General features: G+C 39.8%; 1 protein-coding gene across 7 annotated transcripts in view; it reads right to left on the reverse strand.

Moving 5' to 3' along the window:
* The window catches only part of DROSHA (drosha ribonuclease III), a 102,494-nt gene that overhangs the window by 70,197 nt on the left and 18,951 nt on the right, over positions 1-13,346 (reverse strand). For all 7 annotated transcript variants that reach the window (XM_036409634.2, XM_036409637.2, XM_036409635.2 and 4 more), the window contains 3 exons: positions 11,596-11,676; positions 7,680-7,766; positions 4,637-4,723 (listed from right to left, as the gene is read on the reverse strand). In XM_036409634.2, coding sequence (XP_036265527.1) covers positions 4,637-4,723; positions 7,680-7,766; positions 11,596-11,676 — 255 coding nt within the window. The remainder of the gene's footprint in view (positions 1-4,636; positions 4,724-7,679; positions 7,767-11,595; positions 11,677-13,346) is intronic.

Raw genomic sequence — 13,346 nt, forward strand, 5'->3', positions numbered from 1 at the left:
ATTCATATTTTGTAAATACCTACTCTTTGCTAACAATGATGTTTAGGTTCACCACAAAAGAAGTCACAGCCCCTACTATTTTAAAAGGCAAGGATCTAAAAGAAGAACAATGTAACTTCTAGGTACAATTAAAAACAAAAATGCAAATGGAGAGTATAAAGTTCAAAAGGACCAAAGGAGGTAACACTTGAGTTGAGTCTTCAAAGAGGGGCAGGGATTTTCCAGGTCATCCAGAAAAACTAACTTGAGGAAGAGCAGGTATTTAGTTTCTAGCAAGACAGAGAAAAGGTAGCCAGGGGAATAACAAGTGATTTAGTTGTTCAGGAATAAAGTGGGAAGAGAGAGAGAAGCAGGAATAAAGTGGGAGGAGAGAAGGTGTTTCCAGAAAGGAAAGTATGAACTATACAAACGGTCGCCGACCGGTGGTCTGTGAGGCCCATTGGTTTAAGGACGCCTGTGGAGCAGCAGTTGCCAGCTGGAGGTCCACAAACCACTGGTGGTCCGTGAGGTCCAAAAGACTGGCGGTCACTGAACCAAATTATGCAAATTTTATAAACAATGTAAAGGATTCAGGGCTTATCCTATCAATGTGAAGTCCTGCAAGCAGTTTGAGTGAGAGACCATCACAGTTCACTTTGGATGAGTGGCTATGTAAACAGTGTGGGGATGGTATGGACGGGAGCGAGGCAGGAAACCAAAAGGCCAGAATCTACTGAAACAGACAGTCCAGGAGCCAAAGGAAGAGAAGACTGGAAAGGAGGGGAATATTTTTAAACATAAGAGATGTTACTGAAATACACAGGGACCATTCTGATGTGGAAGTAAGAAGAAGAAAAAAGAATTGGGAATAATTTCTGGCCTAAGCGGCTGGACACATCACAATGGCATTAATACAAAGAAATTCATAGGGTACTCCCTGAGTATTAAGCTCAGTCTGTGGGAAAGATGACGAGTTCGGTTACGCACAGATTGAGGATGAGGTACCTAAGGGGTCATTAAGGTGGGAATGCCCAACAGGCAGTCTGAAATTGCAGTGTGAAGCATGCAGCCCTATGTCACACTTATAAACATCAATTTGGCGGGGATCAGGATACGCATGGGAGGAAAAACCATGGGTGAGCCTCCATTACTCAGGGAGAGGGAATCCGGAAGAGAAAGGACTAGAGGCCTTGGGAGCAGTAAGGAGCCAGGCAGAGAGTCAACCTGAGTCCTTCTCAGACACACCATTGGGAAGGCAGGATCTCCTCTTCTATTCAAACTTTCATCTTCGCTAAGACCCAGAGAGAACTTGTCATTTGCCAACATAATTGGAATCTCAATTGATTGGAAGCTTAATTGGCCAAATAATATAAATATATATACCATCATTTCTTAAAACTTCTTTGGATAGTGGCTGACACTAACTTCTATCTCACTATACCAAAAACAAGCAATAAATAAGAAAATAAATAACTCCTAAAGAAAACATCCCTTTCAAAAATAAAGTTTAAAAACAAAAAAAACTTCCTCAACTCTTCTACTTCCAGCCAGTAAATGACCAAATCCAGTCCAGTGAGGCTGCTGGAAATGGGAAGCCAATGAAGGCAGGAGGAAATGGTCATGGGGCTTTATGGTGCTTTTGTGGACAGGATAAGATATTATGCACCTAATGTGTTTATCTTTATAATTTGGTTATATTGTCAAAGCCCTCAGTAACATCAGGTATTATAAGTACTAGTAACTGTATTACATAAAAGGATTAAATTCTCCCAGAATGCTCTTTACTTAGCCAATAAGGCTTTCCATCCACTTCCATTCAAGTTCTGAAGAGAACTTGTCAGAACTAGATTTCGTTGAGATTCTCACATTACAATCATTTGCATGCCATTCTTCCTGATGTGCTCTCTCCAACAAGAAAATGAATCAGATCAGTTCAATGATTTAATAATTCCCTTTGTTGGGAGGTTACTTCAAATTCAAGAGGCCTTTGATAGATCTAATTTCTATGAACTGTACAACACTCAGCTGAATACTCAATTTATTTTATCAACATCTCTAACATAAATGATGGGGCTTATCTTCTCATTACAGAGTTAAGTTCTCAAATTTTGAGAACTTGAATAGTTTTATATAAAATATATGCAGAAGCCAAGAATTTTTCAGTCCTATATTTTATTTTATAACAGTAACAACTGCAATTAATTTAGCACTAACAGTCTCTCAGTGCCTGAGGGATTTTAATAAAGTTCATAGAATCACTTGTCCAAAATCACATAGATATTAAGACTTAGCTTTTAAAACAAAAAAGAATTAGAATATGCAAGCCAAGTCTTTCTGACATATTTTCCAAAATAAGAACTTCAATATTTATTGTATGCCAAGCGCTGTATAATAAACACTTTTCGTGTTTCATCCCATTTTTTTTACAAAAGCCTATTGCTAAAACTAATACCTCTATCTTAAGATAAGAAAGGCTTATAAAGACTGAAATGTCAAATCATACAAATAGTAAGAGGAATTCAATATTGTTTAAAACTTTGGTCTCTCTGAAGACAAAATGTTTTCCTTCTTGAATGAAGGTGATCCTAAAAGTTAAAGTAAGATCTACACTATTCTAGGGAATTAAAAAATAAGATATTTTAAAATATTTTTATGGTAACTAAATTATTTGTATTTGAAAGTCCTCTGAAGGGCAAAAAAGAGAGAAGTGCAATAGGGAGGGGAAGTTGGACTAGAGGACTTCTAAAAGCAGGAGATTTGGTGTCACAAAAGGTCTGAGAGCCTCACTGAGACATTTCTAAAAAGACAACAGCCCTGGCCAGTGTGGCTCAGTTGGTAGAACACTGTCCCATGCACAGAAAGGTTGCTGTTTCAATTCCTGGTCAGGGCATATGCCCATGTTGTACTCTGTCCCCGGTTGGGTTGCTTACGGGAGGCAAACCATCAATGTTTCCCTCTCACAACAATGTTTCTCTCAATAAAATAAATAAATAAATAAATAAATAAATAAATAAATAAATAAATAAATAAAACAATGTTTCTCTCTCTCTCTTCCAAAAACAATAAGTTTTTTAAAAATATATTTACAAAGACAACAAAACAATCAAAATTCAAAAACCTCCTAATGCCTTTTTATATAGACTGTTTAAGAATAGTCCAATATGCCGAAACCAGTTTGGCTCAGTGGATAGAGCATCGGTCTGCGGACTGAAGGGTCCCAGGTTCAATTCTGGTCAAGGGCATGTATATTGGTTGCAGGCACATCCCCAGTAGGGGGTGTGCAAGAGGCAGCTGATTGATGACTTTCTCTCATTGATGTTTCTCTCTATCCCTCTCCCTTTCTCTCTGTAAGAAATCAATAAAATATATTTTTTTTTAAAAAGAATAGTCCAATATGAAATTATGTCACTATATAAGGTTAACTAGACTCACTGTGGTAATCATTTCATAATATATACAAATATTGAACCATTATGTTATACAACTGAAACTAACACATTATATATTAATTATACCTAATTTCAAAAAAAAGAATGGTCCAATATTATACCTTTTGTATACTATAGTCCATCCTAGAGGTAAATGTGGTATGTATTATCAAATGATTTTATTTTTACATTTACAATGTACTTATCTTCTCAAAGAAAATTATCTAGGATAAAATATACTGTGGAATAAAAACAATAAGAAAACAATTTGCTTTAAATTAGTATCACTACTATGAAATCATGTCCACCCATGAAGAAAAGAAATGATAGATAGAAACAAGGTTTGGCAAAGATGTGAATCTTTCCTCTCCAGAGAAACAGAATTTCAAGTTTTAAGTAAACAATAAAAATAACTTTTCAAACTGTATAATTTCTTGTAACCAAGCCCGAAAGGTTAGAGAACATTCTATTTCGAGGTAGCTACACCATAGCTATAACTCAGTAAGTTCCATAACGACGTCTCGGCTGGATAAAACACAGTGCTGCACTCTCCCTGAGCTGCCAGCAAATTCACTCTCTGTCCAACTGGAACACGGAATAAGTAAGACAATTCCCAAGACTGCCAGCTCTGAGATAAAGCTTCTGACTCATAAGATACAGAACTTCCATTTGAACCGATTACTAACAGAGCTGCCTTAATACCTGAATAAAAACATCATAGATCTGTATGTCAGACAAAGTCCCTTAAAGAAGACATATTCCTGGGATTCAAAAGCAGAAAACTGCATGAAATTAATTCAGGTTTCTGATGTCCCAAACCAGCTCTATTTCTTTTTCTACTGCTCAGAGACTAAACAGCAAGTTCTTCTTAAAACTTTCCAACCTTCCTTTGAAAGACACCCAATCCCAAATAGCTCTGACATGTTAGTAGTACTCCACAGTTTATCCTTCTTTTTCAATCTTTCACACTCTCAAGCTGTTATTCTGAGATGTTTACTTACACCATTGAATGGGAAACAAATCTATGACTCATTAGCACAGTTGACACATCCCACCTGCCACGTACTGCCACAGACTTCTTGCAGCTGACACAGAGGGAGAACACAAAGTGAACATTACTTAGCAGTCAGGTGAAAAGAAATTTATTTTGAGTTTTAGAAGAATGAAGGGAGGACAGGGAAGGTGGGGGTGCAGGGACAGGGAAAGCCAGCCAATGAGCACATACTTACATTAGTGAGAGGGGCATGTGCAAACATAGAAAATCCTTCGAAGATATACTCATGGTCATCATATTCTATAACAGTGGGCCTGTCAGTCTGAAAGCAAACAGAAGCACACATTTAAATTAAATAACGGCATGATCTGATGTGCAGAAATCCATCGGGACACAAAGCAACCACCAGGAAAAATATCAGGACTCCACACACTTTCTCAATGTCCAAATACCAGGGAGAACTTAAAAGTTTAATTTTAGGAGAAATTGTCTGGCGTGGTGGAATTCTCTGGCTTCAGTGATATTTATATACCAAGACAATCAAGACATTTGTTACAGATGCCAAAAAAAGGGGGAAAAGGCTATGTGACTTCATTTTCTAGGAACTTGCTTTATTTAACCCACAATATTACCAGTCCTGTTCTTACTGATCTATATTTCTGAATTAAAAAGACTCAGTCATGATGGTCAAGACTAACCACCTGGAAGGCTCTGAAAGGCCCAGGTGCCAGATCTCAGCCCTCACAGCTCCATCCCCAGGCCCTCCAAGGAGAAGCCACCCACCAAATGTATAACAAAGCAATTCCTGCATGATGCCCAAGATCTTAATTACTGAAAACTGAATCTGTAATTAAAACTTACAAATGTTGCTCTATACATGAGACTCTCTTCCTTATGCCATTCTTATAACCTACCATTTTTAATTCTAAATGCTAAATATGGAATTATCAAGACTAATAACTTAAAAGATATGTTTTTTACATAGGAACTGAACATTATTCACTTAAACATTTCATACACAGACACACACACACACACACACACACACACACACAGAACTTGATAGGGAGAGATCTAAAGAATATCCAAATGTACATAATTTGTTTTGTCAATATTACTGTTACTTTCTATTTGAATAATTCAACAAAGTTGATCTAAATTAAATATAATGAAAATAACTTCTAATGAAATTATCATGGTACAACACTCTGGAAAACAGTTTGGTAGTTCTTTAAATATTAAAGATAAAATTACCAAATGATCCAGCACCCCAGTCCTGAGTTTATGTCTTACACCAGTGGTTGGCAATCTCATTAGTCAACAGAGCCAAATATCAATGATTGAAATTTCTTTTGCAAGCCAAATTTTTTAAACTTAAACTTCTTCTAATGCCACTTCTTCAAAATAGACTCATCCGGACCATGGCATTTTGTGGAAGAGCCACACTCAAGGGCCCAAAGAGCCGCGTATGGCTAGCGAGCCACAGTTTGCTGACCATGGCCCTAGACAAATGAAAATATATATCCACACAAAAACTTGTCCACAGACATTTACAGCAGCATTTTTCATAATAGCTAAAAAGTGGAGATCATCCAAATGTTCATCAACTAATGAATGAATAAATAAAAAATAGTATGTCCATAGAATGAAATATTATTTGGTCATAAGAAGGAATAAAGTTGCATGTTACAACATGGGTGAATCTTGAAAACACTATGCTAAGTGAAATCAGAAACCATAAAGATGAAATACTGTATGAACCTATTCATATTAAATATCTAGAATAGGCAAATAATAGAAAGCATCTTATTGGCTGCTGAAGGCTAGGGGTGGGAAAGAATTGACTGCTGCTGAGTACATTTTGGAAATTATGAAAATGCTCTAAAATTAGACTGTGATGATGGTTTCACAATTCTGTGAAAAGACAAAATATAAAATATACCCTTTAAATGGGTGAATTTTAAAGTATAATTCATATAGCTCAATAAAGTTGTTAAAATATATAATTATTAACATTTAATTTTGAAGTTGAAATCCTTGATGATACAAGTAACCAGAACTAATAAAATTCTGTACTATATTACAGGATAGCCCTGGCCAGCTTGGCCTAGTGGATAGGGCGTCGGCCTGCGGACTGAAGGTTCCCAGGTTTGATTCTAGCCAGGGGCACACCTGGGTTGTAGGCTTGATCCTCAGCGGGGGGTGTGCAGGAGGCAGCCAATCAATGGTTCTCTCTCATCATTGATATTTCTATCTCTCTCTCCTCCCTTCCTCTCTGAAATCAATAAAGAAATATATTAAAATAAATAAATAACAGTATAACATAGTGGAATAGCCCAGAGCCATGCACAATGGTGTCAGACTGCATATGTTCAAATCTGTACTCTGCCCTTACTACCTGAATAATCTTGAGCAAGCTACTTAACCTCATCTGTAAAATATGGACTATTGCCCCATCTATAGAGTGGGGATAACAGTGTCTGCTTCACCCGTTTGTTGTGAGAGATAAATTAATACTGTATTTTTCGGACCATAAGACGCTCCGGACCATAAGACGCACCAGTTTTTAGAGAAGGGAAATAAAGAAAAAAAGATGCTGAAACAAATAGTGTCCTAAAATATTTTATGTGCATTAAAACCCAACATCACAGTCATAAACACATGTAATCAACCCTGTAAAGTAAACAGCAGCATTTAGAACCATTTTAGAGCCGGGCAAGCACACAGAGACCACACAGAGCTGGGCAAGTAAAAAAACTTTTTTTTTAAAGTATATGTGTAGGCTATATTTGGACCATAAGACGCAGGGACTTTTTCCCCCCACTTCTGGGGGGAAAAAAGTGCGTCTTATGGTCCGAAAAATACATACATGTCAAATACTCAGAATGATGCCCAATACCATAGTCAACAAGTATTATTATTACTGCCATACTGGAAGATAAAATAGATGTTCTTGTTTGGGTCACTAGATAACATATATTCTATTTGCTGATTTTTAAGAGATGTGAAACTGTCCTACGCATTCTTCCAACTCCACAGCACCACAATTTTTTGGCTATTATGTGGTACCACCAATATAAATGAAAAAAGGTACCAAAAGTAACCTGGTAAAAAAGTAAAAATAAATGTCATTATGATAAAGGCCAATTTTATCAACATAAAAATAGGATATTTTAAAAAGAAAGAACATTTAAGAACTGAATCAATATTCAGTCTACGCACATTTTAACCTATTTACATTTTAAACTAAATGAAATCTGGTTTTGTAAGGAACTTACTAAGAAGTTTGTAGGCGGGGAGACTGTAATTCGATAGTGGAAAAGTCTGCCAGCATTGTTGGTCATAGGACGACAGGGCTGGATGGCCTGAGGGAAAGAACAGAAGTGATATTGAAAGTAAGTAAGCAAAGTACTTTTATTTAAATTACACTGTATTTTCTAGCTGCATGTCTAACTAAAGAGGTTTCTGTGTGCTCCTGCACAGGATAGCAGGAAAGAACAGTATTTACTCTACTATTAATAAGACAAATAAAAAAGGGCTGGTCCCCGGTATTCAATTCATTCTTCATGTGTAAGAGGACAGTTTCAGACAATATAAAGATCTTTATAAATCTAAATTTATATCTATTTTTTGTAAAATAACACAATAATTGAACTTCGGCTAAACTCCCAATAAAGTAAAAAAAAGGGCAGGAAAAATCACCTCAGGGGGATTAGCAATAGGTTTTAATTGGGGCAAGGGAGATAGTGAACAGAAGGGACCAGAAATGAAGGAAGTGTGAGAGGTGGTAGGACAGGATATCATGGAGCGTAAGTTAGGAAAGGGAAAACCGACAGGGAGTAAAGGAAACATCAAAGGACTGAACCATGGTGTGCTGTGACCGACAGAGATACGTGCCCCAGACCATGCACAGAGAGAAGTATAAATAAAGGCCAGCCAGCGTCAAGTCAATGGGCCATACTCATTCCTCGGCTGATGGGGCTTTGCTGGGGCTGACTCATAGTGGATTAATCCCTCTGTCCAATCCTGCTTACACCTCCTCCCTTTCAAAGAAACATCATGCGCCCCAAACTCCATCTTAGCATCTGCTACTGGAAAATCCAACGTGGGACAGTTGGTACCAAGAGGGACCAAAAAAAGGAGAGATAATATGGCATTTGGGGGAGAAATCACTTATCATGCATGGGGTAGGTGGAGCACACAGCCCCTGGCACCGGATGGCACACCTACTGAAACTTTCAAAGACGATGAAATGGGAGGCTGTACCACTGGAAGCAGGGTTTAAGACTATGAGAGAATAGCAGCTATAAAGACGATGGATAGATAGCTACTCTACCATCCTCCTCAAACTTTTGTTAAGTCACCTGAAGGGCTTGCTAAATCTCAGACTGCTTGCTCCCCATCTCCAGGGTTTGGCTCAGAAGCTGAAGCGGCTGAGAATCTACATTTCTAACAAGTTCCCAGGTATATGAGTTAATCTACAGCAGGGGTGGGAACCTTTTTTCTGCCAAGGACCATGTGGATATTTATAACATTCTCAGGCCATACAAAATTATCAACTTAAAAATCAGCCTGCTGCCGAAACCGGTTTGGCTCAGTAGATAGAGCGTTGGTCTGCGGACTGAAGGATCCCAGGTTCGATTCCAGTCAGGGGCATGTACATTGGTTGCAGGCATATCCCTGGTGGGGGTGTGCAGGAGGCAGCTGGTCGATGTTTCTACCTCTCTATCCCTCTCCTTTCCTCTCTGTAAAAAATCAATAAAATAGCCGAAACTGGTTTGGCTCAGTGGATAGAGTGTCAGCCTGCGGACTGAAGGGTCCCGGGTTCGATTCTGGTCAAGGGCATGTACCTTGGTTGCGGGCATATCCTCAGTAGGGGATGTGCAAGAGGCAGCTGATGGATGACTCTCTCTCATCGATGTTTCTAACTCTCTATCTCTCTCCCTTCCTCTCTGTAAAAAATCAATAAAATATAAAAAAAATTTAAAAATCAATAAAATATATATATTTTTTAAAAATCAGCCTGCTATATTTGGTCAAACATTTCATTAACTCACCCCTAATGCCTTGCCAGGGCTAGACCAAGTGATTTCATGGGCCTTATAGGACCCGCAGGCTGGACGTTCCCCACCCCTGCTCAACAAAAGTGAACAGCGGAGGAGTCAGGAAATGGAAAGCCAGATGGGAAAACCAGAGGGTCTGTTGGGACACACAAAGAAGTTCTCACCTGCAGTGAGAGGTCAGAGCAAATCAGGACCAAGCCCAGGGCTTATCAGTCAGAGTGGGTGGACCTTAAAGACAATTGACAGCCAACCAAGATAGGTCTGCTATGCCAAAGTCAGGGACCTGAAATCATCCCCACCCCACATCCCAATACCCCGGTACCCAATCAGTCTCCCCTCCTGGCGGACAGGCCTATAATTAGGGTTATTTCCCAGCCTAGCACAGCTGGGGAGGTGCTGGGAGGAGTTTATGCCCAGAGAACCTGGAAGCACTAGCCAGTGTGTGCCTGCAGGAGTCTGCACAGGACCGGAGGCTGAGATTGCCTGACCAAAAGGGCCAGAACACACAACTCCTTAAGGCAGACTTCACTGGCTTGGGAGCATTCAGGATTGATTCCAGGATGCCAAGAGATACTTGGCAACTCCTTTCTAGAGTGTCTCCTAAAAGCATGAAAAAGCGATGACCACACAGAGTAAAGTCAAAATACCAAAACTGCCATGATGGATAGGGGAGGAAGAAATTCAAAGATTCAAGGAAGTGGGCACATTGGAATGACTATAATACCTATGACTAAAAAAATACACCAGATAATCATATTCTATGGAAAGCCCAGAGGACAGGATAGCTATCAGGATCAAAGGGAATGTACTGGTGCAGGGGTGGCCTTCTGTGCAGGCCAGGGCTGACTAGAGAGGCTGTCACAGAGCACAGCTTGCTGACAGCAACCACATGACAGGACTCTGAAACAAGGGAGGCCAGACAGGCGACGGGGCTATTACAAGCTAGGTCACACAATTACCGTTAGGACCAGCAAGACTGAAGGGAATCTGACACACAGTCATGCAGAGATGACGGAACAGGATGTCCTTGGGTACAAAATAGATGGGTGGCTGACAGGAATACCAACTTAGTTTGTACCAACAGAAGAAATCAAGAGTGATAACCAAGTGGCTGAAGGGAGGGTGCTCCAATAAGTCATGTTCCCTTGCCCAGTTCCAGACCTGATCAAGTTTTTGAACTGATATCCATTGACTAAAGAGGTGGACCGTTCCCAGGAGGCCTTGCAACACCATTTCAAACAAAAATGTTCATGACAACACTGTTCTTCCCCACAGAACCTATGGCCATTTACCCAGGTAACAGTACACTAGGGAAAGAGGAAATCAATCCTAATTCTCAGACACTGAATGACTGTCCTCATTTTCCAGTAGAGTGGGAGACATGAGGCTAAGGTAGCAAACAAAATCCTCATCAAGGTCCGGCTTACAGTAGGTCCACTCTGTTTACAAATCCACCCAGTGGTCATTGCCCTGGTCCCAAATGTATCTGGAACTGATGAAATTGCCTAGTGGCAATTAATCCTGAGATTAATAAGAATAACTTATAAAAATAATGGAGAATGGGGGAAGAGAGAAAGGGGTACGAGGAGAGAGAGAATTGAAAGGGAGTAATTATATATAATTCCAATATGTAAAAGTATTCAGTTTAATCAGTCAAGCATATGTGGAGTGTCCCTCATGGACCAGGGGCTGGGACATAGAGCTAGAACAGTCCATGTGCTACTCAGTGTAGTGGGAACAAGGACAACAGCATTCCCACGACATCCAAGGAAAAAGGACATGTACCTTATACACCTTAGTGAGATCGTTTCTCCAGGGCACTTCAGAGCCAATTGTAATAGAATATGGAAAAAATATTACACCAGGTAGTTTTAAAGGAGTAAAAACCAACTCAAAGACACTTGGCCAGTTCGATGGTTTCCTTGATGGTATTCCCCACTCCAAATCCAAACCCAAGTACTTTTTCTTCTCCAACTACATTTCTAACAAGTTCCCAGGTACCTGAGGCTGTTGGGGAACATGAAAAGACTTTTCAATGGTCTTATTTCATTTACACGGGAAAGAATAGCAACACCACCTGTCTACTGCTGGCTTCTCAGCGCATACAAATGTAATAACCCAAAGCAGTTACCTCTTCTCCGGGGTAGATGCTGTGTCTAATTCCTGTGCGTCTGGCTTTCGCACTGCATTTGCAGAGTGGTCCATCGTTCATCTGTCAGAGACAGAAAGGAATTAGTTTTATTGGGGGCAAGTCCCCACCATGCAAGCTGATGCCCCATGGAATTATATGGGTTTTAACGTCAGGAGTCCTGAAGCTTGGAGGAGGCTGTCACCGTTAGAAAATTACACGGATGATCCAAAACCAATAAAGCTCTGCACTGTCCACACCGTCTGGTAAAAGGAAACTGCATGGCAATGCTGAATCCCCAAGTGATTTGTGTAGCCGAGCAGAAAATATCAGTGTCAGCGCACTGCTTGCCCCCATCTCCTCCGACCACTTTTCAGTATGTTCCTCCTATTTCTTACTTCAGGAAAAATGCGAAAGAAAAGCATATTTTATATACTCTGAAGCACGTAAGATGCTTTGAAAGTAACCAGATTAAATGTTTTCAAAAGAGAAACCTAAAGGTATCTGAAGCATAGAGAAGAAAATGCCTGCTAGAACCAGGAAAATGTTCAACACTAATCAGCTAAGCCTGTGTCTGGTTTTTCACCTGAATTCATTTCACTGCCCTGAACTCTACCCACAGGACTCAATAAGGGAATAATGCCCGAGTGACTCTCGGGTGGAAAGACGACTGCTAAGTATTGAGGAGCAGGGAGTGATAAATAGCTAAGGGTCCATGTACTCCAGGAATATTTATTCTAGGTAAAAGAAATAGCATACACGTAATATGCTTAGTAATTTTAAAGAAAATGGAAAAATTGTCATTGCAGATGGAGATACCACTGGCTTCAAAGAGACAAACTATCTGAACAGCCAAACAGGACAGGAAAAGGAGAAGGTTATGCTACATGAGGCACCGGCATGAGGAACAAAGCGAAGGAAGAACCCAATGTGATGCTCCCGGACCTGACAGCCACTTGGATGGAATGGGTCATTTATGTGCACAAGAAAACCAAACAAGCAGAACTGGGGTTCAAATCGTAAAGGGGTCTTAAGAGCCACCTCATGACTTTATTCAACATAAATGGCAACACAGAATCAAAAGGAGACCGGAGCATCCGTTTGGAGAATAAGGAAGCTGAATTCCATTTCTCACTTTCTTTGTATTAATAAACACACACACACACACACACACACATTTCTTTAAAGTTCTAGGGATTTGTGACTCATTGTGTCCAATGACAATATCTCAATAAAACTTTGAAAAAAATATTTTGGAAAACACATCTTGCTCAGTGATTTTCAGGGGGGCAGACAGACACCCCATATTCCTGCCTTTACCAGAGGCTGGGCCCTGATGCAGATCAGCCCTTTTAATTAATAATTGTGCCGAGGACACAATACCAGATCTAGTGAACAGAATGATGAGGCTGCACAGGGTGCTCTGATGGACGAAGAACCCTCAAAAACCAAGGGGCAGGCTGTCGACAGAACAGGCCATAAAAAACACACACTGGGGGGCAGAGGAGTGACTACTGATGGACACAGGATTTCTTTCAGGGGAGATGAAATGCTCTAACATCGGACTGTGATGATGGTTGTATAATCCTGTGAATATCCTAAAAAACATTGAATCGGGCATTTTAAGTGTGCAATCTATACGGTATGTGAATTAAAACTCACTGAAGCTATTTAAGAGATCATATGCACGATTAACGTATCAACGTTAAATGTCAAAATGCACTGACAACTGCAAACCCTTCTGCTCAATTCCA

The sequence above is a fragment of the Pipistrellus kuhlii genome, unplaced genomic scaffold (genome assembly GCF_014108245.1).
Source record: "Pipistrellus kuhlii isolate mPipKuh1 unplaced genomic scaffold, mPipKuh1.p scaffold_m20_p_4, whole genome shotgun sequence".
Taxonomy (NCBI): domain Eukaryota; kingdom Metazoa; phylum Chordata; class Mammalia; order Chiroptera; family Vespertilionidae; genus Pipistrellus; species Pipistrellus kuhlii.